We start from the raw sequence: 25,108 nt of genomic DNA on the forward strand, positions 1-25,108 counted from the left end.
TTGCCACCTGAGTGTTCCTTTAGCTTGAGGAAGAGGTGATATTTGGTGGGGGCTAAGTCCGGGCTGTACGGGGGGGTTGGGGCATAACAGTCACCCCAAATTTCTTCAAAAGCTCCTGTGTTTGACGAGTGATGTGGGGTCGAGCATTGTCATGAAGAAGCACTACTCCCTCCTTCAGTCGTTCCCTCGGCGTTTCTGGATTGCTCGCCGGAGTTTGGTCAGTGTCTCACAATATCTGTCTGAGTTTATTGTCATCCCAGGTTGAGGTGCCTTCGCTTGTGGTGTAATGGTGATTTGACAGGTTTTGCTGTCTCTGATAATATATTTATTTTGTGGGTTGCATATCACCCTGATGTCCTACTGTAGACAAACTGAAGCATATTGTTTATGGTTTCTCCTCACTTCAGTAACAACCTGAAAGCTCAACAATTGCGCAAAATTAATACAGATCAGTACATAAATGTTGACATAATATTCCTTGCTCATTAATATTAATTAGTTGTGTTTCTGTTTGTTAAATTTGTTACATTGTAAATGGAAACATCTTTGTGCAAACTATGTCAGTGTTGTTTCCATACAATAATTAGGAAGTTTCATTTCAGTGTAGTGTCCTTCTGTAGTTAATCTAAATGCTGTGTCTTAGCTGTTCTCTGACATGTTGTTTCTCTCAGGGGTACTAGCCCAGTATGGTGTGTGTGTGTGTGTGTGTGTGTGTGTGTGTGTGTGTTGTGGGGAGGGGGGGGGGGAGAGAGAGAGAGAGAGAGAGAGAGAGAGAGAGAGAGAGAGAGAGAGAGAGAGGAGAGAGAATTTTTACTTCTGGTGGAGATCATATATGTATGCCACTAATAAGTTAAGGATGTGGAAGGCTCAGAACTTTACTTGGTGACTGTGTGATGGCACAAAATGCTGTTTTGTTTACACTTTTTCACCATAAACATTGTTAACTGATTTGTGGTGGTTAATTTTCTTAGACCTATCCACTTTTAGACGGACACTTATTATCTTAGAAACTTTGGTGTTTAATATATTAACTGCTCTTTGCTTAATGAAAACTGCTCCCATTTTGTAGATTCTTCCAAAAGCTGCAGCACAAGCTGACATGAGTGTACTCTATAACAACAAACATCATTATCCAGATCAAGCCTCCAAGTTGCTTAACAAAATTCCGACCAAATTGGAAAGATTAAAGGCAAAAATATGCCAGAATACCAGTGTGAATAAGCTTCAAGATGTTACCTCAAATTTTCTATATGGTGGCGATAGTAATGTGAGGACAAGGCAAAAGGCGAGTGAACTGGGTTAAATTGTGCATGTGCATTGTTTGTTTAAATAGTAATTTTCTTCAGTTAGTTATGCGTAACACCTCGAAAAAGAAATTGAAGTAGTACCTATTATACAACTTTCATTCACATGAAATATTAGACACCTGTTCTAGTGTAGGAGAGCCGGTCGGAGTGGCCGAGCGGTTCTAGGCGCTTCAGTCTGGAGCCGCACGACCGCTACGGTTGCAGGTTCGAATCCTGCCTCGGGCATGGATGTGTGTGATGTCCTTAGGTTGGTTAGATTTAAGTAGTTCTAAGTTCTAGGGGACTGATGACCTCAGCAGTTAAGTCCCATCGTGCTCAGAACCATTTGAACCACTATAGGAGAAAGTTATTTATGTACTGTTGTTGTATGATTGGGAAATTGGAAATGTGAAGTTATATTGCGTGTGCATGTGCATGCATTCACACGTGAATGAGTGTTTGGGAGGGGGTATTCATTGTTGAAAGATGCACGTTTGTGTGGTAATGCTTTTGATGTTGTATAGTTACGTTAGTCAGATGGGTACCCTGAATTATTACTATAAAATTTGATCCAATAGAACCTGCCCTCTACAATGAGCTGGTTTTTAAAAGTACACTAGTCTGTAAAACTTAAGGACAAAAGTAACTGTCATATGATGTATCACTGGCAAGTAAAATAACTCAACAAAACTTGGACAATATACACAGAGAACTGTACAGTGTAGTTAATAAAGTAATTGCAAGAAATGCACAATAAGATGAACAGAAGTGACACTTTTATTCAAAAACAAGAATTACGCTGAAGTCATCACAATTTACATTGGTCGCCTGGAGTTTACAAAGGAGGGACACAGTTTTAATAGGGTGTGTAATCACCACGGACGGCTGTATGTGCTCTGCAATGCGCTCCATGCTGGTAAGGAATTATTGTGGTAGAGCATTCCATTCTTCCACCAGTACGGCTGACAACTGGAGGAAGGACACTGGTGCATATGGACGTGCTGGAAGATGTCTCCTCAACATATCCCACACCCGTTCAATGGGATTTAAGGTAGAGGCAGTCCATTCGACAAATATCCTCTCGTTCCGAGAGTTCCTCCACTTGCGCTGTTCGATGGCGGTCGCGCATTGTCATCCGTAAAAGTGAAGTCGGGGCTGAATCCGTCCCTGAAAAACTGCACGTGGGAATGGAGTACAGTGTCACAGTAATGGTTAAAAGATTTGGAGGTCAGTAAGTCTCCACGCGACATTGTGACTCCCCACACTGGTCACACAGTGACACTAGGACCACCAAAACGATTACGTTCGACAAGGTTCTGGGCTACAGTACGTGCTCCCAGCTCTTGCTGTGTGAGGATACGACTGGCACTGTCGAACGTGATCATTTCGGGGGTTCTGGTATACGGTGTGGGGAGGCACAGTGGTGCACGGTCGTTCTGACCTCCAGATCTTTTAATACAATGCACTCACTGATTAACGTTATTGTGACACTGTGCCCCCTTCTCGTGTGCATATTTACAGGGGGTGCATTCAGCTCTGTCATCGTCTTTATGGATGACAATACACAACTGCATCAATATGCACCGGAGAGGATATTTTGTGAATGGACTGGTCTGCCTGTTCCCGCAACTTAAATTCCACCGAGCTCATACAGGATGCGTCGGGAAGACATATTGCAGAATATCCACAGGCACCGACAATCATCCAGCAGTAGTCAGTCTCATTGGTTGAGGAAAGGAACACTGGAACACACTCCGACGGGAACTGCTTACGACGCGTTGTGGAGCGTGCATGTCTTTTAAAAGTGCCTATCTGCAACATAATGTGTCTTCTTTATGGTAAGTAGCAATCTTACTTTTCCTGCGTTGTTGATATTCTTACCTGGAGTTTCCATTGTTTTCTATAGCTGTAAATTATTTAACAGCTACACTTCTTGGTCATATTTGACACTACTGTCATGAGATACAAACGTGGAGCTGAAGGCAAGTGTGCCTGTGTTCCACAGAGATGCACATCAATCTAAGTGTCATAAAGCTTTCATACTTGACACACACAACATTTGATGTAGATGTACATATTGCAGGCCACTTACAATGGTTATATGCCCATATACCCGTTGGCAATTAAATAGTTTTAAAGTGCAGCTCACAGCGTAAAGCAAGACGTCTTTTATCGAATATGTATGGGTTTGGGCAAAAGTCATTACCCATTGTACCTGTTGAAAACATTAAGGTAATCTCATTTTTCTGTAATAACACCAAGGTGCACTGCTATTTTTTGTTTGAAAATTATTGATACAAACACCAGAACACACTGCTGTTAAATCGGACATCTCTGACATTGTTTGTTGTTGATTCTTACGTGTTGTGAAGATGTTTTCTGATGAAGAAAAGAGTTTTTGCTTTGGAAACGTAGTACTAAGGTGGTTATAATTTAATAATAAATGAGCATAATAATAATTTCAACACTGTTTCATCCACACAGAAGGCTGTCTGCAGATTGTGGAAACATTTTGAGAAAAGTGGATGTGCAGCGGGTTGTCACAGATCAGGCACGCCATCAATAAGTGATGAAACTAAGCTTAAAGTTTTAGAAGCAGTTATACAGAACCCTAAAAAGTCTGCTCAGAAGCTCTGTCTTAAACACAATATTTTTACAACTTTTGTGTGGAGATTTCTACATAAGGCGAAATTCAAACATTACAGACCTCATCTCATAGACGGGCTATTGGAAGACTATCCTGATGGGTAGTGACTTTTGGCCCACCCTGCAAAAGCTGCGTAGCACCCACCTTACAAGATTTTCATATTGCTGTGCAAACTGATGCATGCCTCACATACGATTTTTATTTTATGCAATCATATATACAGGGTTATTACAAATGATTGAAGCGATTTCACAGCTCTACAATAACTTTATTATTTGAGATATTTTCACAATGCTTTGCACACACATACAAAAACTCAAAAAGTTTTTTTAGGCATTCACAAATGTTCGATATGTGCCCCTTTAGTGATTCGGCAGACATCAAGCCGATAATCAGGTTCCTCCCACACTCGGCGCAGCATGTCCCCATCAATGAGTTCGAAAGCATCGTTGATGCGAGCTCGCAGTTCTGGTACGTTTCTTGGTAGAGGAGGTTTAAACACTGAGTCTTTCACATAACCCCACAGAAAGAAATCGCATGGGGTTAAGTCGGGAGAGCGTGGAGGCCATGACATGAATTGCTGATCATGATCTCCACCACGACCGATCCATCGGTTTTCCAATCTCCTGTTTAAGAAATGTCGAACATCATGATGGAAGTGCGGTGGAGCACCATCCTGTTGAAAGATGAAGTCGGCGCTGTCGGTCTCCAGTTCTGGCATGAGCCAATTCTCCGCGGGCTACGCGTGAAACTTGCCCGCACGCGTTCAACCGTTTCTTCGCTCACTGCAGGCCGACCCGTTGATTTCCCCTTACAGAGGCATCCAGAAGCTTTAAACTGGGCATACCATCGCCGAATGGAGTTAGCAGTTGGTGGATCTTTGTTGAACTTCGTCCTGAAGTGTCGTTGCACTGTTATGACTGACTGATGTGAGTGCATTTCAAACACGACATACGCTTTCTCGGCTCCTGTCGCCATTTTGTCTCACTGCGCTCTCGAGCGCTCTGACAGCAGAAACCTGAAGTGCGGCTTCAGCTGAACAAAACTTTGAGTTTTTCTACGTATCTGTAGTGTGTCGTGACCATATGTCAATGAATGGAGCTACAGTGAATTTATGAAATCGCTGCAATCATTTGTAATAGCCCTGTAGATGACGTCTATGTATTGAAGTCATTGGCTTATCAATTCATAGAAAATTAAGCCAAGCACTAAAACTCCAATCTTCCCTATTCAAAGATGAATACAATGGTCCCTTCGCGATGTGTGAGATGCGAGTCCGCTCTTGTCATAGGTTCCAGGCACTGCCCGTGGTGGCAGCCAGGTAAAGTGTGAAACACTGCAGCACCTTATTAATTTGCTTAATACAAAGGCAAAGGAAATCTTCCTCATTTTATTAAATAACATCTCAGATAGGACCATATCCCAACACTCGCAAGTATAAGGTATTAATTACTTTTATTAATCTAGGTGAAGAGCATACATGCTTGAGTAGCTTTTGTAGCAGAACATCCACTTCAATATGCATAGTGTCCCTCCAAAAGAACATTGCCTTCCCTTCAGGGATTCCCAATAGAGTTCCCAAAACATCTCCATAATACTAGTGTGTTGTTTGAACCTACTGGTAACAAATCTAGCAGCGTGCCTCTGAATTGCATTGATGTCTTCCTTCAGTACGGCCTGGTGTGGATCACAAACACTCCAGCAGTATGCAAGAATAGGTCGCACTAGCATCCTGTATTTCATCATCTTTACAGATGAACCATGCTTTCCCTATATTCTCCCAATAAACCGAAGTCGATCAATAGCCTTCCGTACCACAGTCTTCATATGCTTGTTCCATTTCATATTGCTCTGCAACATTGCGCCCAAATATTTAAATGATGTAACTGTATCAAGCAGGGCACTACTAATGTTGTATCCCAACATTGTGGGTTTGTTTTTCCTACTCATCCACATTAACTTCCATTTTTCTGCATTTAGAACCAGCTGCAATTCATCACACTATCTAGAACTTTGTCTAAGTCATCTTGTACACTCCTACAGTCACTCTTCTTTGACACCTTCCTGTGCACCACAGCATTGTCAGCAAACAACCAGAGATTGCTGCCCACGCTATCTGCCAGATTGTATGTATATAGAAAATAATAATGGTCCTATCGCACTTTCTTGGGGCATTCCTGCAGTATGCTTGTCTCTGATGCACACTTGCCATTGAGACCAATGTACTATGTTCTATTACTTAAGAAGTCTTCAAGTTGCTCACATATCCGTGCACGTGTTCCTACGTTAACAGTCTTCAGTGGGCCAATGTGTCAAATGCTTTTCAAAAATCTAAAAATATGGAATCTGCCTGTTGTGTTTATCTAGAGATTGCAGTATATCATGTGAGAAGAGGGCAAACTGAGTTTGACATGGGCAGTGCTTCCTAAAATTATGCTGATTCATGGACATAAGCTTTTCGATCTAAAGGAAATTTGTGATACTTGAACTCAGAATATGTAGTGATCTTATTATTAATTGATAACCCACGCAAATTAGTATGTTATGAGCCCACAACAGACAAGATACATTAAGGAGACTATAAGTTGGCCTCTGGACATTAAAAATTGGCACTATTCGGAACACTTTGTATAGACCATTCCCTGTTTCATATTGTTGCCACACTTAGCGATGCCAAACTTGTAACACTATAATTGCCTGAAGAAGTATTGTTTTGTTCTCTGTGTGAGTGGATGATTCATTAATAACAGTAATTGTATAATTAAACACATTATACAATGTGAGGCATGATCACAGATGTATACTAAATGTTTATCTTGTACTCATTTTGTTGTATTACAAAAGCCTAAATTTAATTTCACATTCCTTCCTACAAATATGTACCACATTTGAAGACAATTTTCTCTATAATGCACATTCACAAATACGTGTTACTTCACTTCTTGTTGTGGCAGTCGTACAGCTGTCAATGTGTGTGGCATCGCTGTCATCAAAACACCTCAATCTCATCATTCTTCCTCATCCTCTTCTATTGCTGTTCTTTATGTCACTTCGTGGATATCCCTTAGCGATCCTTTTTGCCTTTGTCTTCTTCTCTATCCAGGTAGTTGTCATTTGGCTACCTATCTTCTTCCATTCTTTTGACTTGCCCAAACCATCCTAGCTGTCTTCTTTCTATTCTATATTCCACTGAAGAGCCAAAGAAACTGGTGCACCTACCTAATATGGTGTAGGGCCCCCGAGAGCACACAGAAGTGCTGCAACACGATGTGGCATGGACTCACTAATGTCTGAGATAGTGCTGGAGGGTATTGACACCATGAATCCTGCAGGGCTGTCCATAAATCTGTAAGAGTATGCGTGGAGTTTTCTTCTGAACAGCACATTGCAAGGCATCCCAGATATGCTCAATAATGTTCATGTCTGGGTAGTTTGGTAGCCGGCAGAAGTGTTTAAACTCAGAAGAGTATTCCTGGAGCCACTCTGTAGCAATTCTGGATGCGTGGGGTTTCACATTGTCCTGCTGGAATTTCCCAAGTCCGTCAGAATGCACAATGGACATGAATGGATGCTGGTGATCAGGCAGGATGCTTAGGTATGTGTCACCTGTCAGAATCGTATCTAGATGTATCAGGGGTTCAGAATCGTATCTAGATGTATCAGGGGTCCCATATCACTGTAACTGCATACGCCCCATACAATTACAGAGCCTCCACCAACGTGAACAGCCCCTGCTGCCATGCAAGGTGCATGGATTCATGAGGTTGTGTCCATAGCTGTACACATCCATCTGCTCGACACAATTTGAAGTGAGACTTGCTGACCAGGCAACATGTTTCCAGTCATCAAGAGTCCGATATTGGTGATGACGGGCCCAGCTGAGATGTAAAGCTTTGTGTCATGCAGTCATTGAGGGTACACAACTGGTCCTTCAGTTCTAAAAGCCCATATCGATGATGTTGCATTGAGTGGTTTGCACACTGACACTTATTGATGGCCCAGCATTGAAATCTGCAGCAATATGCGGAAGAGTTGCACTTCTGTCACATTGAATGATTCTCTTCAGTTGTCGTTGGTCCCGTTCTTTTTCCAGCCACAGCGTCCTCGGAGATTTGGTGTTTTACCGGAGTCCTGATATTCACGGTACATTCATGAAATGGTCGTACGGGAAAATCCCCACTTCGTCACTGCCTCGGAGATGCTGTGTCCAATTGCTCGTGTGTCGACTATAACACCACATTAAAACTCACTCAAATCTTGATAACCTGCCATTGTATCAGCAGTAACTGATCTAACAACTGTGACAGATACTTGTTGTCTTATATAGCCGTATTCTGTGTGCTTACATATCTCTGTATTTGAATATGCAAACCTATACCAGTTTCTTTGGCTCTTCAGTGTATAACAAGTCTGTTCTGTGCCCTATCTGTTATTTCCTTATTTCTTTTATGGTCTTCTCAAGTGGTTCATTTCTAAAACTCTGATCCTCTTTTTACTTTTTTTCTGTGAGTTCCCAACATTCACTCCCAAAACTTTTTATTGGTTCTATGATGCATATATATTTAATCACATTTTAACCTTAAATCTTAGTTTTGAGAACCAAAGTGTAGGATTTAATTTTGGGGTAGCTGCTCTTCCCTGCATGATCCATTGTTTGGTATTTAGGCCTCATTTTCCATGATGTGATAGGATACTACCTGGGTACTGAAACTCTTCAGCCATTGTAATTTGATGACCGTCAGTGTCCAAGTTACTTCCCTGCTCTCCACAACATGAACATTCCATCTTCTCAGAATTAATTTCCAAACTCTATTTTTTACCTTCTTCCAACCAGCTGCTAAGCAGAAAGATGTATCCTCTTCTTCATTTACAGAGAAGTGCATACATACACTGATTTCCTACTTCATTCCCCAGGCCTATGCACTTTCTACACCTGAGATCCATTGCCTTCTGCACATACTTCTTAAGGAGTGTGGGACACAGCATCTTTGTTTCTGTCCTTTAATTATTCAAAAGGTGTCACTAGAAATTTCTGCTCCCACATTAATGAAACATGCTGCAGACTTGTAGAGGTTTATGATATTTCTTTTGTAAATTTTTGGCAGTTCTCCTCGCCACAACACCACAAATAATATCTTTAATGGCACTGTCATATGCTTTCTCAAGACTGACCAGGACCAAATGACTGTTTAAATTTTTTCCAGTCTCTTCTTGATGATCTACACAAGACCTACCTCTTTGGAAACCACTTTGTTCTTCCACTTCAGCCCCATGACGTCCAGAATTAGTATTCAAGATATTTGCTCCAGTGACAATATTATGAAAAAGATAGATGCTACTCACCATGTAGTGGAGATGCTGAATCACAGACAGGCATAACAAAAGCTTTCAACCAAAAGGCTTTCTTCTGAATTAGACACATGCTCACTAAAACACAATTTGCATACACATGACCACTGTCTCTGCCTGTTGAGACCAGACTCAGCAGCCTGAGAAAGTGGTCATATCTGTGTGAGTTGTCTAATCCAGAAGAATGCCTTTTGATGAAAGCCGACTTGTTTAGCAGTCTTTTTTTTTTTTGCGTCTGTCTGTGACACCTCATCTCCACTATATAGTTAGTAGCAGTCTATCCTTTTAAATGTATTGTCAATATTTCATCCCGTATTTTCCAGTGTATTTGCTTCGAAAGTTTCAACACTCTTATGCAGGTGATTTAATTTAGCAGCAAAAATACATCTTATTAGACTCCTATAAATAATACTTAGCTGTTTCCTGATGATATCGTGCATGGGGAACCCTTCTGTGTTGTTATGTTACTCTGAAATTAAATGTGTTTTCCTTTGAGCTACAGAACAATTCACAGATTCCAATTCTGTACGCTTATGGACAAGACAAATCTCCATTGCATTTTAGTACGTTGATCAACAACTAAAAGCAAGGAATAATGATTTATATAAATTCTCAGGTTTTTATAGTAATGCATGTGGAAATAAAACAGCAAAACACTTCCTTTGTAAAACTGATGAAAGGGTTACTACTAACTAAAATTAAGGCATTCATTTTATGACTGCATTACTACAAGAACAGAGTTTTCTTAGAGCTAAATAACAATAAGTCTAAAAAATGTTTGGGTGTGTATTTGAACTCGCAATCTTTTCGTTACCAATCCAGTGGTTTACTCTTACACTAATGTATCACACAGACAGTTTTGTTTGATTTAATTTTGCTAGAGCACATCGTATTTGTAATTCTGTAGTTGGTTCTACCCTTGTACAATTGTAATCAACCGAGACAGTGTTGCTGTACAGGTGTGTGTGTGTCAGTGCTATTGTCATTTAATGTTGTACGCACATGTGAGTGTGTGTTGTTCGTGCATGCAGCTTTCTTGAAATTTCCAAGCTTTATGTATATGTCATAAATGCCCAGTGCTTATTACATAGCTTTAGATTATTACTCTATGCATTACATACTTATGTAAATTTTATCCTTTAAAATGCTGTGCTCTTTACTTTGTTTTTACGTTTTTTAGTTTTACTTTTGCTTAGGACAATAAGATTTCACTGCATAAAATACACTGATCTTCTGATGATCCAGCCAGTGGATTATCCTTGCATGGTTTGATGACTATTGAAAAACTAAAATAAAGAAAAGAAACTAAGCTTATTCTGTTACAATTAGAACAAATACTTTCATGCAGAATGCAAATTTTTAATTGGGAAGACAAAGACAACGAGACAGTTCTCACATTGTTAAATTTCAGTTAGTTGATTTTTGGAAAAAAATTTAAAAAAAGCAAAACCTGACTTATTCTGTTACATTTAGAACAAATATTTCCATTTAGAATACAAATTTTTGGTTGCAAATAGTTTTTTTGACAAAACAGTCTGCGAGCAGTTAAACAGTGGAGCCTACAAACCAGGATTAGAGTAGTTAAGTGATACAGATATAGTGAACAATGTGTGTTCAGTAGAGGAACAGAGCAAAGACAGAGTAGTCAAGGAAATGATTATCATGCACACTGAACCACTGAAATGGATCGATCTGAATTTCGAGTGTATGGGACAAATTTATTTTGACAAAGCTGATGTTTTAACTCTCCAGAAAATGAGAACTGTCATTGTGAAAGATAGTGAATGAAGAAAAACAAACAAAATGTACAATTAGTTCTCAGAAGTCAACTAGGAGCAAGTGATATAAAATACACACTGTATTTTAAGTTTAATATTGAAAGTAAGTTAGTAAGTTCTGACAAGTAACAGTTCCTGTTGTGTTAATACAGTAAATAACCGATTTCAGTAAAAATGTCTTATCTGTGTTTTTAATATTTTATCCGTGCAGTCTTGAGCACACATTAACATGAATAATTGTGAGCGTGGTGTCCTCTGTTTTCAGGTTGATTACTTACAGACATTTTTGACTGCATGTCTATAGCCTAAATCCAGTATTACACCCCACACCTATTATATAAAAGTCTTCACAAGTGTACAGCTGCCAAATTTTTCATTAGCCCTATTACACGATACACATAATGCGTAAGTCTGCACCAGTGCCCCAAGGGTACATATTCGGAACCACATGTCCATTACACTGTTGTGTGTGAAAGTTGATATTTTTGTAAAGCTGCTATTCACTCATATTGAAACTTCTGAGAGATCTAGCTTCATATTTTTTAAGCAGTTATTGTTACCTTGTGCAGCTACAATGAAATTATGTTATGATTCTACAGAATTGTGGACTGTGTGTTTTTTTATGTAATGCTAGTACAAGGAAATGATTGTCTATTTTAATGTTTAATGGGATTTTACACATGGTGGACATAATTATCTGTGCAGCTTTAGCGATGCCAGTGTCTGCCTCAGTCATTAGGAGAAGGGCAGAATGACAACATAATACCAGGAGTAGGAATTGGGTTTGGCCTTGGCTTGGAAGAAGGCGTGAAGGCAGAGAAATACAACCCTGTTAATGAAGTTGAGGCCTGAATATCCACAGAAATTTAGGAATTTCATCGCAGTGGATATACTTTGTCATTTGTACATGACAGGATTCACGCAAATTAAGTAATGAGGGTAGCTGTTTCACAATAGTGCGATCACAAAGATGCAAAACACCTTTTTACAGTCTCCACTTGTCCCTGCTGACACAACTGCTCTGACTTATGTGGCTATCGTCTCAGCACTGTCCTTCCTGGCATGCTGAAATAGTACAAAAACTGCAATCAAATGAAACACATATTGTACTTTTACCATTAATGTGATACATACACATATCAAAAGTATAATTATATGCACATTTATGTAAAACATATCAAGCAAGAATTTTAGACATACTCTATTGTGGTACAGTGCATCTAGAGGATCATATACAGTGTGTATACTCCCCTGGACAACTGGGAAAAACATGGGAATTTTTTCATCATGGAAAAAGCCGGGAATTTTTCATTGTTTTATCAGCTAAATTTTTCGCAATTTTGACTGGTAAGACCTAATACTCTGTCAAAAAATTTTACTTTAGAACAATACGCAGCATTATAACATACACAAGAGAATAACATCAAAATAAAACTTTAGTTGCAAAGAAAATGTACCATTTACAACAACAAAATGCCATGCACACACCAGCATCTACCAACAACAAAATGTGTCAAAGGCCGTAAGACGAAGACTGTGTAATGTTTCATAACAACAAAGTGCTTTCGGCTAGTGTGATGATACAACTGGTTCATTTCAGCAGTTGCCATTGGGATCACACACATGCACATAGTCACATATGAACAGTGCCTTCCCCTACTTCTGGCTACTTGAAGTGTGGCTGTTAGCTGTATGAGCAGTAGCAGCAAGCATGCAGATGCTACTTGGAAAAATTTTTGTGGCTTGCCGAAGATGCCAGATTCACGAATGCCCAGAGCTATCCGAGTTATAGTGATGGGGGGAGATTGGTATTCTCCATGTGATCCATGTTTATGTTTTGTGGCTTTGATGTTTTCTCTTCGTTTACAGTTCTCACATCAAATGAAAACAAAATGGATTCTGTGACTGGAGCTACGAAGTGACTTAAAATACATTCACATAACTATGGAAGACTAAAGTATGTTATTGGTTTCAGTTTTATAATTTTATTTTATTTCCACATTATTAGCAATCGAGCATTAAATGTCTTGCAGAACAATCGAGTTATTTTTGTCGGTTTGCTAAAGCAATTCTGCTTTTTGTTAATCTTTTCCACAGAGACAGTCAATTTATTTGAAATGAAATGTTTCATTCTGCACTATTGGCTAATGTCAATTTTATGTTGAATTTTGAGTACATGTTTACATTGTCTGGCATGTATAATATTATGCCATAGTAAAGAACCAAACATGAGATAATACAGTACTGGTACTTCAAGAAAAATGGCAAACTCTAAAAACACTCTGAGAAGCGTAATACGAGGTAAGGGGTCTACTTCAGGGTAAGTCTGGACATATGAATGTGCGCTTTAAGCCAAAATATGCATTTCTCTATGGTCCACAAAATTCCGGTGCCCTTGGAGTGTTCTCGGATGTCCTGTTTCTTTTATGACATAATACGAGATCTCTTAATGCTATATACATGCGAACATATGCAAGTGTTCACTTGAAGATGACTAAGCAGGCAAATTTGGTGGTCAGTAGTATTGAATAAAATGTTTTGTTTCAAATATATTGACAGCTTTAGCAGAATTTTACAAATCTCCTTTCCTAAAACAATGTTTTACAATAACGAGATATGTTTCAGCACTTGTCTGGTACCACCTCGAGGCTTGATGTTATATCTCATTCTATATTGTATACATCTTAAATTTATTGAACACCATTCTTCGGTAAATTATAAACCTGCAGCACACTGTGTTTTATCATTGCAACCCCCCCACATGGCTTAATTTTATTCCTGGAGTGAAATATAAACTGCCACTTGTCTTTGCTCCACAGATAACCTTTTTAATTTTTTATACAATTTGAAACAGTCATGAAAAACTTATTTTAGCTTGTTGCTCTTAGTTCTGGTGTATACAAACAACTGTTCTTCCTTTATAATTTTTGCAAGAAATTTGTGTTCCTTCTTACTAGCTCTTTACAGTGTTGTGTAGATGTAAACCGTATTGGAAATGACACTTAAAAGTATTGCAGAGTAAGAGAGCTTGTGTTAAATTCACTACATAGCAAAATATTAGTGTACTTTCAGTGGTAGAGTCTTAGTTCTTATGCCAAGAACGGTTTTCTTATATTTCCTTTTACAAAACATGGATTACACTGATAAGACAGAACATTATGGCCACCGACCTACTACGAATATAAACCTGTCGAGGTGATAGTGGCATCACCTGGCAATGAATGACGACGACTCAGACACACGCTTGGTGCATGGAGTGCCAGTGAGCATGCTGTCTGTGTGTAGAATAGGGAAGGCGTGTGATCTGTTTGAGTTTGACCGAGGGCTAATTGTGATGGCCCAGAGGTTCAGCACGAGCATTTCGGAAACTGCACAACTTGTCATGTGTTCGAGGAGTGTTGTGGTGAATGTCTTCAACATGTGGTGAAACCACCTCCAGACGTCATGGGGCTGGACAGCCACCACACATTGCAGATGTTGGACAGCAGAGTACAAATGTGCGTGAACACAGTGCACTGAACACTTCTAACAGTGGGCCTTCGCAGTCAACAACCCACGCGTATATCAATGTTTTCACCATGAAATCGGCAATTGTGACTGAATTGGGCATGTGACATTGACGCAGTGGCATTGTGTGTCTTGGTCTGATGAATCCTTATACCCTCTTCAATGTGGCGATAGGAGGGCGCAAATCCGTCGTCTTCCAGGGCAACAGCGGCTTGATACCTGTACTGTGGGATGGGGACAAACTGGCAGTGGCTCCAGTATGCTATGGAGAACATTCACAGGGGCATCCATATGTATAGCTGAGCACACGCAAGGCACCCTGATGGCCAAGGAATATTGTATACTGGTTGCAGATCATGTAATCCCCTTCATGACGATCATTTTCTTGGTGGCAGTGCCGTTTTCAACAAGGTAATGTACCATGTCACAAGGCCAGGAGTGTGGTGGAGTTGTTCGAGGAACACAGTTGTGAGTTTCAATCGGTGTGCTGGCCCTCCAACTCACCAGATCTGATTCCAATTGAACGCATGTGAGACATGGTTGATTGTGGCATCAGAGCTCATCACCCCCCCTCCCCGCAATTTATGGGAATTAGGTGACTGGGGTGTGCAGATGTGGTGCCTTCTCCCCCCAGCGACGTACTGAGGTCTCATTGCTTCCCTGCCGTGCCGTGTCTATGCTGTAATCTGTGGCAAAGGTGGACATTCTGGCTATTGGGTAGATAGTAGTAATGTTCTGGCTGATCAATGTATGTTACGTGTGACGAAATTCATAAACCACAGAGAATTAAAAACTTAACACTTCGAGGACCAGCCTCTTGCACAAATCTCAGACCCAGAAGACCAGCCATTTATGTCATTATTTAAAATTTTATGGGCACATTTGCATTTAATATATCTTAAAGGGTTACACATGCTAAAAAACAACCCATATAATAAGTGAAAGCTTAGCTTTCTTTGTAGCTATACTGTATGCGTGTTAATCTAAACCATTAACTTGTCCTTTTTGTGTCTTCACACTGCTTAACAGTGATGTTGCCATTGGCTGACTACATCACATGTACTACGCTCTCAACATCTGCTGTCGTTGGTTGTTGAGATCAGGTGGCGTGAGCTATGATTGGCTGACAAAAGCGCATTGCGCAGCACGGTCTCGGTTGCATTGCTACAGAAACTGCTGTGCTGTATTTGATAGAATCCGTATTTGTACTTTCATAATACGAAAATATGCAATGTACTTACTCCTTTACACTTCTGTTATTGGTTTATACTTACAAACTTGAACCAGTGGTGTTGGTTGATTATATGTATTTTAATACCATGTCAGTGCTTCTCAAACTAAGCCAGATATGAGAGTGGACATGTTTCTTTTCCAGATGCTGGAATCTTTAGCGCCATCTCCAAGTTGCAGATCAGTGAGGTCCATGTTATCAGAATCTCGTACGTCACTGAATTCCTTGTCATCTGAAGGAACAGAATTTGAGAGCCCCGCTTATGAACCTCTTGGTTCATCACCTATCTTCATGCAGAATTTGAGGGATGAACATGAGGAGGTATTGCGTTTTTCTATTTTGCATATGTGCGTTTTCTTTGTCTTCAGCCGTTATTGTAGTATCATTGACGTCGTGTTTACAATAGAGTGAAAACAGAAAAGTGTGCATCAAAGTAGACAAATTCCTTCGTATGATAAACTAGGGGAAAGGCTTGGGAGAAATTTGATTGTGTAGGAATCTCGTACTACATTTTTCTTCATTTTTACTGATTGCATGATGCACTGATATTTAAATTTTTTTACTCCCCTTTTGTTTATGTGAATGTTTTCTGCCCTTTGTAACAGTTTGTCTACCTTTGCATGATTGTGGTTACTATTTGTATATTTGTTTTATGTGTAAATATACATGTTGTGTGTTGTTCAGACTGTGAAGTTTGGGAGGTAGCAGATAGGTACTGTGAGGGCAGGCCGTGAACTGTGCTCAGATAGCTCGTTCGGTAGAGCCCTTCCCTGCAAAAGGCGAAGGTTGTGGGCTACAGCCCTGGTTCAGTACATGGTTTTAATTTGCCAGGAAGCTTTAGACTTTTCATGTTGATGGATGGCAGTATGACACTAAAAAATAATTTTGTGACTAGTACGCTGGCCGGAGTGGCCGTACGGTTCTAGGCCTTTTGGCATTTAATCTGGTAATAATCAACCATATGTCAATAAAACAGTCTGTTTCAAATGCTGTAGATGTATGAAACACATTTGCTTACTGCTTTCTGGGATGGTTTGTGTGTCACATAAGAGGAATGGGCAAGCCAGTGATTGTTATTAATAGTACTTCCATTGCCGAAGATTACAGTGTAATCTGAAAATTCACACTAAATGCAAGCGTATAGAATACCAGACGAGCTGATTGATTAGCTTGATGAGTTTCTAACAAAGAGAACATAGCATGTCATTCTCAACAGAGAGAAATCTTCAGAAGTAAAAGTAATTTTAGGTGTACCTGAAGGGAGTGTTTGGTCCTATAACTTTTCACATTACAATGGAGACTCCATTGTCCAGACTAATTGTTGGCATAAGTAATTCAGAAATAAAAAAATCAAGATAATTGAACATACGAAGAAAAGCGAGTTTTATATTATTAAGTCTAGAGAGACAACCTATGTCACCTGCGTATGGTTGTCTTTCAGGAATGACGTCATTCTTCCAAAAGTTCATTCTTCGTCACTTTTTGAGGTTTACTCCCATCCTCACTATCAAGCTTTCAGGCATACTTAAAAATTAAATCCATATCATTCTTAATAGTGCTTATCACAAAGGTATCAACACCATACTTATCAGCTAACTTCAACCAGTTTCTATTTTTTTTTTTTTTTTTTTCAGAATCCATAGTATTTACCACCATACTCTTGTTCATTCATTGATTTGGGGGAGGGGACCAAATAGTGAGGTCATCGGTCCTATCGGTTTAGGAAAGGAAGGTGGCCATGCCCTTTCAAAGCAACCATCCCAGCATTTTCCTGAAGCAATTTAGGGAAATCACAGAAAACCTAAATCAGGATGGCCAGATGCGGGAACAGATCACATCTCTGCTCGCAGTCAGTTGGCAGTTTAAGAATATTGGCCGCTTTCATTATGGAAAAAAAATTATCTTCACCATTCATTACACAGTTTTGGAAAGGTGCAAAAGTCAGTGAAATGTGCAGCTATAAACATCACTGATCATTTGTCCAGTGGTCTGCAAAGTGTAACAGGTAGTAAAAATAACCTTTAAAAGAAAACTTTATCTACCTGACAGCTCTTAGGCTGTATGAGGCCATCTTAACATTTGTTCACAATTGTATTAAATGGTGGACATTCTGTAACTCCAGTTGTAATCTGCGTTATGCCTGTCAACAAGTTTTGACTGGCTATTAGTCATAATGTTGCGTAAAACTGTTTTGCATTGCTACATCTGTAGAATTATTGCACTGTTTGCAAGGATGAATTTACAGCAGAAGCAGCTACAGTTTGATTACTACATAGTATATTAACATATTGTGTTATATAAAAATGTACATGTGCTTTTTTCTGCATATTAAATATAAAACTACACTGTTGGTCATTAAAATTGCTACACCAAGAAGGAATGCAGAACAAGTATTCATTGGACAAATATATTATACTAGAAGTGACATGTAATTACATTTTCACGCAGTTTGGGTGCATAGATCGTGAGAAGTCAGTACCCAGAACAACCACCTCTGGCCGTAATAATGGCCTTGATACGCCTGGGCATTGAGTCAAACAGAGCCTGGATGAAGTGCACAGGTACAGCTGCCCATGCAGCTTCAACACGATACCACAGTTCATGAAGAGTAGTGACTGGCGTATTGTGGCGAGTCAGTTGCTCAGCCACCATTGACCAGACGTTTTCAGTTGGTGAGAGATATGGAGAATGTGCTGGCCAGGGCAGCAGTCGAACATTTTCTGTATCCATAAAGGCCCGTACAGGACCTTCAGCATGTGGTCGTGCATTATCCTGCTGAAATGTAGGGTTTCGCAGGGATCGAATGAAGGGTAGAGCCACAGGTCGTAACACATCTGAAATGTAACTTCCACTGTTCAAAGTGCTGTCAATATGCACAAGAGGTGACCGAGACGTGTAACCAATGGCACCCCATACCATCACGCCGGGTGATATGCCAGTATGGCGATGACAAATACACGCTTCCAATGTGTGTTCACCGCGATGTCGCCAAACACTGATGCGACCATCATGATGCTGTAAACAGAACCTGGATTCATCTGAAAAAATGACATTTTGCTATTCGTGCACCCAGGTTCATCATTCAGTACACCATTGCAGGCGCTCCTGTCTGTGATGCAGTGTCAAGGGTAACCGCGACCATGGTCTCAGAACTGATAGTCCACGCTGCTACAAACGTCGCTGAACTGATCGTGCAGATGGTTGTTGTCTTGCAAACGTTCCCATCTGTTGACTCAGGGATCAAGATGTGGCTGCACGGTCTGTTACAGCAATGTGGATAAGATGCCTGTCATCTTGACTGCTAGTGATACGAGGCCGTTGGGATCCAGCATGGTGTTCTGTATTACCCTCCTGAACCCACCGATTCCATATTCTGCTAACAGCCTTTGGATCTCGACCAACGCGAGAAGCAGTGTCACGATACAATAAACCACAATCGCGATAGGCTACAATCCGACCTTTATCAAAGTCGGAAACGTGATGGTACGCGTTTCTCGTCCTTACACGAGGCATCACAACGACGTTTCACCAGGCAACGCCAGTCAACTGCTGTTTGTGTATGATAAATCGGTTGGAAACTTTCCTCATGTCAGCACATTGTAGGTGTCGCCACCGGTGCCAACCTTTTGTGGATGCTCTGAAAAGCTAATCATTTGCATATCACAGTATCTTCTTCCTGTCGGTTAAATTTCGCGTCTGGTTCACGTCGTCTTCGTGGTGTAGCAATTTTGATGCCCAGTAGTGTAAGTTTGTCATCAAAGTAATAGGAAAAATTGGCGTCTGGCCAACTATATAATTACTCACAATATAGCCACATGGAAATTTTTGACAACTATATAGTTACTCAACATGTAGCCACATAGGTGCTTAAAAGATGCATCTGGTACTTTGATTTTGAAATATTTTACGCATTCCACATTACGTAAATCAATAGAATGAGGAAAAATTCTGTTAATTTTTTTTTTTTAAATATTTCTTTTTCATCATCTTGTGGGACCACGAATCGCAGATTCAGAAAACGAAGGTAATTTCTCCGAGCTGTCGTTCGGACTGCTGCAGTTTAAGACAGCCACAGGAACTGACTTCTCCACCACTGAAGATACAAATGCAGAACAAGACTGCAGTTCGTCGTCTATCAGACGTGTTTGATGCTGTGCCATCCACTTCCAAGGGAGCAGCTGCTCATCGAAAAATGGCAGAAGAGCAGGTAGGGTGGTGTTGACAAGTTTCTAGCAATAGGAACCTGTAAAGTGTTGATGTAGTTCTCTACTTTCTGAGTTGACCCAGAGTTCCTCAGTCATATGGTTTTTTTCTCTTAAAAGCTCACATCAAGACTGGTCATAAAATTGCACCAGCTTTTACACTTACTGAAGACATCAGCGTGGGCAGAGATACGAGCGTCGAAGAAACTAAGCAGAATGGTGCAGCCATTTGCTAATGAGACACACACCTGTAACGGCATGCTACAGTTCTGTGGGATGGGGATGTCAAAGGGTACTGAGACTGCAGAAGTGAACCTGCAAACAAACAAAAAATTAATAATGCAACTTTGTTTTTCTGAGACGACAATTAAAACTGTACGACTGCCGCTCGTACGTTCTCCTATTTATCGAGTAGATATGCCATTCTGTTTTGGCTCCTGTAGCAGTGAGCTGCGGTACTGTGGCAAAGTGAACTGAATACATGGCCAGAGTGGCAGCGGCACTGTTGTGTTTATCTCCAACCCTAAACTGGGACAGGAGGCAGCAACGGCGTTCACTTCAGTGCTGCCACACGCTTCACACCTGTACGTGCTACTGAATGAAGTGCCTATTTAGAATGAGATTGTAAGCAGGTTGCACACTATATCTTACCAGGGCTGTTCACAATACTTCAGTGGCAGTATTTGTAAAATTACTGTGCCCGGTTATGTCATAATTTTCCTCAGCTGTGTCTGCAGATTTGTCGTCTTCTGTTTCATTTGCAGACATTGATGGCAACTCATTGTTTGAATCTGTCCCAACTGATTCTGTTAGATTTCCAGTTTCCTTGTCTGTCAGAACATCTTTTCTCCAGTTGTCGTCATACATTTTTCGGCACGATAAATTGCCTTTTCAATCGTCTAATGTGACGACAGCAAAAGTGAACCGATGGTGCGATCTTATGGTTGGTGTGTTTGGCTAGTGATGGCGAGGTCCAGAGTTCATTTCCCAGTGACCACCTTCACTTTTTCTATAGTGAAAAATGTTGGAAGATGATCCACTCATCCTTGTGAAGCCAAATGAAAAGCTGCTTGAATTAAAAGAAGTGAAATTGATGTTCAAGCTGCCTAAATGGTTATCTGTTTTGAAACCCTCATACGACTATCTTGTGAATCGCTACTGAGAATGTTGTGCACCAGTTATTGAACGTGCAATATTCTTACCACGACATGTTTTGGGACTGCATTATCCCATTACCAAATGCTTAAAGCTTCTTTACCAGTTGTGCCTTGAGAGTATAACATGCCAACATGAAATATTCTAGGAAGAGTTTCATGTTTGATTTTGTGCTTGTTCTGCTGGGTCTTTATTTTTGACAGTGCCTAATGGCGTACCAGCTTTAAGAACTCAGTGATGGGCTAACGTAATCCTGAAACATATTTTGGTTAAGATATTATACACTTCACAACTGGTAAGGCACATTATGTTTATTTATTAGCACCAAAATCTTCAGCCTTTATAATTGACGTACCTTAATTCTTTTTGAGGTTCCAGACCGTTTAGATCTATATGGCATGATGACAGTAGGAGGGGAACCATTTTCTAACACATTTTTGGCAATGGAATAAAGAAGAGATAGTTGGTGCTGTCTAATGCCAAAAGTTCAGCTTTCCTTGTCTCACCATGTTTTTAATTTTCTTCTGTCTGTTTCTTCACAGTAGTCCAAAGTAATCACGTAATAGTCATAGTGGTGAACACAAAAAAACTTCTATTTTCAAAAATGAAATACTGCCTAGCACAATTGTTTGACAGTACTCGTCGGATACTTTAATTTGGCAACATTTATTAATGGTGTACTGTGTATGAATCAACAGTTTGTGTTCTTCTTTTGCAACTACGATCTCAAGTCCACATGTGATGACTCAATTATTTTGGCATGTTTTAAAATCAGTCACATAGGTGGAACATAGTTTTTTCCAGAGTTTCTCTGATAGCCCAAAAGTTCTGTTTTGTTCGACAGAAGGTGTGAGCTTTTTGGAAATATGTTATGTCTATGTCTCGTTCATAATATTGCTGTCTAATAACCCATTTATCAATATTGTCAGTGCAGTACTTGTTGTGTGTGTTTTGCTTATCCTGCTTTGTGTCTGTTGCCTGAATCCTGCTGCACTTGGCATCGTGCCCCTCGTACTGTAACTTGCACATCACTGACTTACAGTAGAACATCGATTATCTGACCCTCGATTAATTGACTCCTCGGGTTATCTGACCACGTGTTCAACCGTCCGTCTGCACTCCGCACTGTACAGCGTCCCAGTTTTAATGCTTGTTTTTACTGCTGTCACAACACGTTTCCACCTGAGTCACGCTCCTTGTGCATGCTCAGTTGTCATTAAAAAGTTTGACAGATTCTGAAAGAGTAAAAGTGGCTACAAATCACAAAGGGAAACTAAATATTCTGCAATGACTTGACAAAGGTGAGCCTATTATTAAGTTAGCTTCTGAAATGGCTTTTGGACTGGCAACTATTAAAGACCGGAAAAAGAACCAAAAAGATATGAACCTTTTTTGTTGACAGTATATGGTGAAAATGCTCAAACAATAAGAACAGCATTGAAAAAATTAAAACTTAAGCTCTTGGATGACGCTGTGTGAATTTGAATTTGTCAGAAAAGACTATCGAGCCCTGTTGTAAAACAAAAAAAAAAAAAAACTATTAACGTGCACCAAAAAGTGGGTGGTGAAAAAGATGTATTCCAACAAGTGAAAGGTGGCTATCCTTGATGGAAAAACCATTACGGTGCTAGGCAAGTTGCTATTTCAGGTGAAAATCTTTCTGATTATAATGGTGAAAGTGGGAAATGTGCTGAAAATTTTGAAAAAATAGTATTAGAAAATAAACTGGTAGCTAATCAGTTATAAAAAATTGACGAGACTGAGCTAAACTATAAAATGCTCCCTCAAAAAACACTTGTCTCATAGTACAAAGCAGTCATAGGCACGAGACTAGCAAACGAGTGGCTGGCCATTGCAACATGCAGCATTGCAAGTGGTAACCATAAATTGCTGTTAATTGTAATTGGCAAATCTGAAAATCCAAGAGCTTTTGAAAACAAGTACGCCAGCACTTTCCATTTAGTACAAAGCTAAAGTGCTTGGATGAATGGTAATTTGTTTAGGGAGTGGTGTTTTGTTGCATTTGCTCATACTATTTAAAATTCTTCAAACGTCATCACTCAAGCTTGGGAAGAACTTAAGACAGCCAGTCTACAAAAATCACAGAATAAAGTTTGTTGTAGCCTAAACCAAGAGCAAGAACTTCCATAATCTAATGAGTCAGACACTGCAGCTTCAGTCACTGATTTGCAAACGCTTCCGAGTGATATCCAGCATACTGATGTAGAGGAATGGGTAGCAGAAGGTGATGGTTCTGCTGTTACCAATGAAGAACTTGGAGGTTATCAGACCAGTGATCTTGCTTTGCAACAGTATAGTGTTGGAAAAGAGGATTCAGATGGCGAAGAAAAGGTGGAAGACAAAAACATCAGCCACTCTGCAGCAATGGATGTGTTTGAGACTGCCCTCAAATATTTGGAACAACAGCACACTGCTGTAGCTATGGATGACATATTGTGGGCAAAGAAGTGGTGTGAAGCACCTGCAAAAGAAATTGAACAAAAAAATTTACACTTTTTAAAATAGTTTTTCAAATTATAGAATTTTCTCTTTTTCCTTTCTCTTTATTATGAATGTAACTTTCTTTATTTATTACATCATTTTGAGCTCTATAAATGATTTTCTTCGTTCTCCTCTGGTTATCCAATCTCTGTAGTGTTCCAGCCATTGCCTGGTCGCAAGAGTGACAGTTAATAGACTTTCTACTGTACTTATCTTTTGCTTGTCGTGTTTGCTCCATCTTTCTGTCTTCTTCTCTGTTGGGACTGTAATACCTTTCCCATTCTCATTGTCAGTAAAACTGATGATGTGTACAGCATGTTGGCCTGGCTGCCAGAGCAGGTATTCTCTGTGATGACTTTATGTTCTCACACTAGGAGATAATGGCGTGCACTACTTCGAATTGGGATGTGACTGCACCTAGTCACATAATGATATTAGTTCCCACTACGGCCAGGCAACCAGTTTGCCCTGCTGAGTAAGGCCAGGATTGTAGACATGTGTACGAAAACAAAGAAAACATTAAATGAAGTAGTTTACAAGCAAAACACCTTTTCCATGCAGCACATTAATTAAAAAAAAAATAAATTATTCACCGAAAGCATTTTGCTTTTTCAACAAGGCATTTTCAGTGGGTATCCTGGGATATTGCACGATGTTTTTATTGTCACAGGCTATAGATTTTAAGTAGTTCATGGAAGCTTTTTATATTGAAATACATCTAATTTATTATATATAAACTGAGCAGCTTTCTTTCATATGGAAAACCAATTGAAAGCTTCCAATTTTTCGTGTAGTCACAGTGTTTTTGTAGCATAATACTTTAACCGTCATATTCTGTGTGTAGTGTGTCATTTGTTTTTGTGTTACCACTTGCTTTAACTTGTTTTATTGTTTGACTGTATATACAGGGTGTCCCATTTATCTCGACAACCCTAAATTACTTTTTGTCCAGATACAAATTACAAAATGTTTCAAGCAAATGTTCTTTAGCCGTCATGGGGATATCAATCAGCATGATTGCCTTAGTTGTAGCTTTGTTTTTTACAGAGCTATGAACAGCGGTATGACTCTTTTAAATGATACCCTGTATTTTTTATTTGGTAATTCATTTCCTCTCTTAAAGACCTATTCAAAAATGTATCACAGTGTACCATTCACTGAAACACAACGTTATTAATTACATAACGCAACACTGATTTTGAGCCTGGGATCACAAACTCATCCACTTGCTGCAGTTATCAGGAAACAAATGAAAACCAAGTGGAAACATGACACAAAATTGACTTTGACTCTGCTGTACCATTGCCGAGGAGTAGAACATTCAAAGGTGCTTAAAGTGGTGATCCTGGACACCGATACACTGGTGCACTCATTGAATGAAAGAATTATTTACTGCTTCCAGTGTTGCCTGCTGAAGAGAATTACAAGCAAGCTCAGTACGTTCCTGCATG

The 25,108-nt window shown here is 39.8% G+C and overlaps 1 protein-coding gene across 1 annotated transcript in view; it reads left to right on the forward strand.

The window, feature by feature from the left end:
- Nucleotides 1-25,108, forward strand: part of LOC124717097 — a 357,007-nt gene that overhangs the window by 224,980 nt on the left and 106,919 nt on the right. Inside the window, exons 27-29 of the mRNA XM_047243803.1 lie at nucleotides 1,070-1,285; nucleotides 15,943-16,119; nucleotides 19,808-20,005. Coding sequence (XP_047099759.1) covers nucleotides 1,070-1,285; nucleotides 15,943-16,119; nucleotides 19,808-20,005 — 591 coding nt within the window. The remainder of the gene's footprint in view (nucleotides 1-1,069; nucleotides 1,286-15,942; nucleotides 16,120-19,807; nucleotides 20,006-25,108) is intronic.

The sequence above is a fragment of the Schistocerca piceifrons genome, chromosome 9, assembly GCF_021461385.2.
Source record: "Schistocerca piceifrons isolate TAMUIC-IGC-003096 chromosome 9, iqSchPice1.1, whole genome shotgun sequence".
NCBI lineage: Eukaryota > Metazoa > Arthropoda > Insecta > Orthoptera > Acrididae > Schistocerca > Schistocerca piceifrons.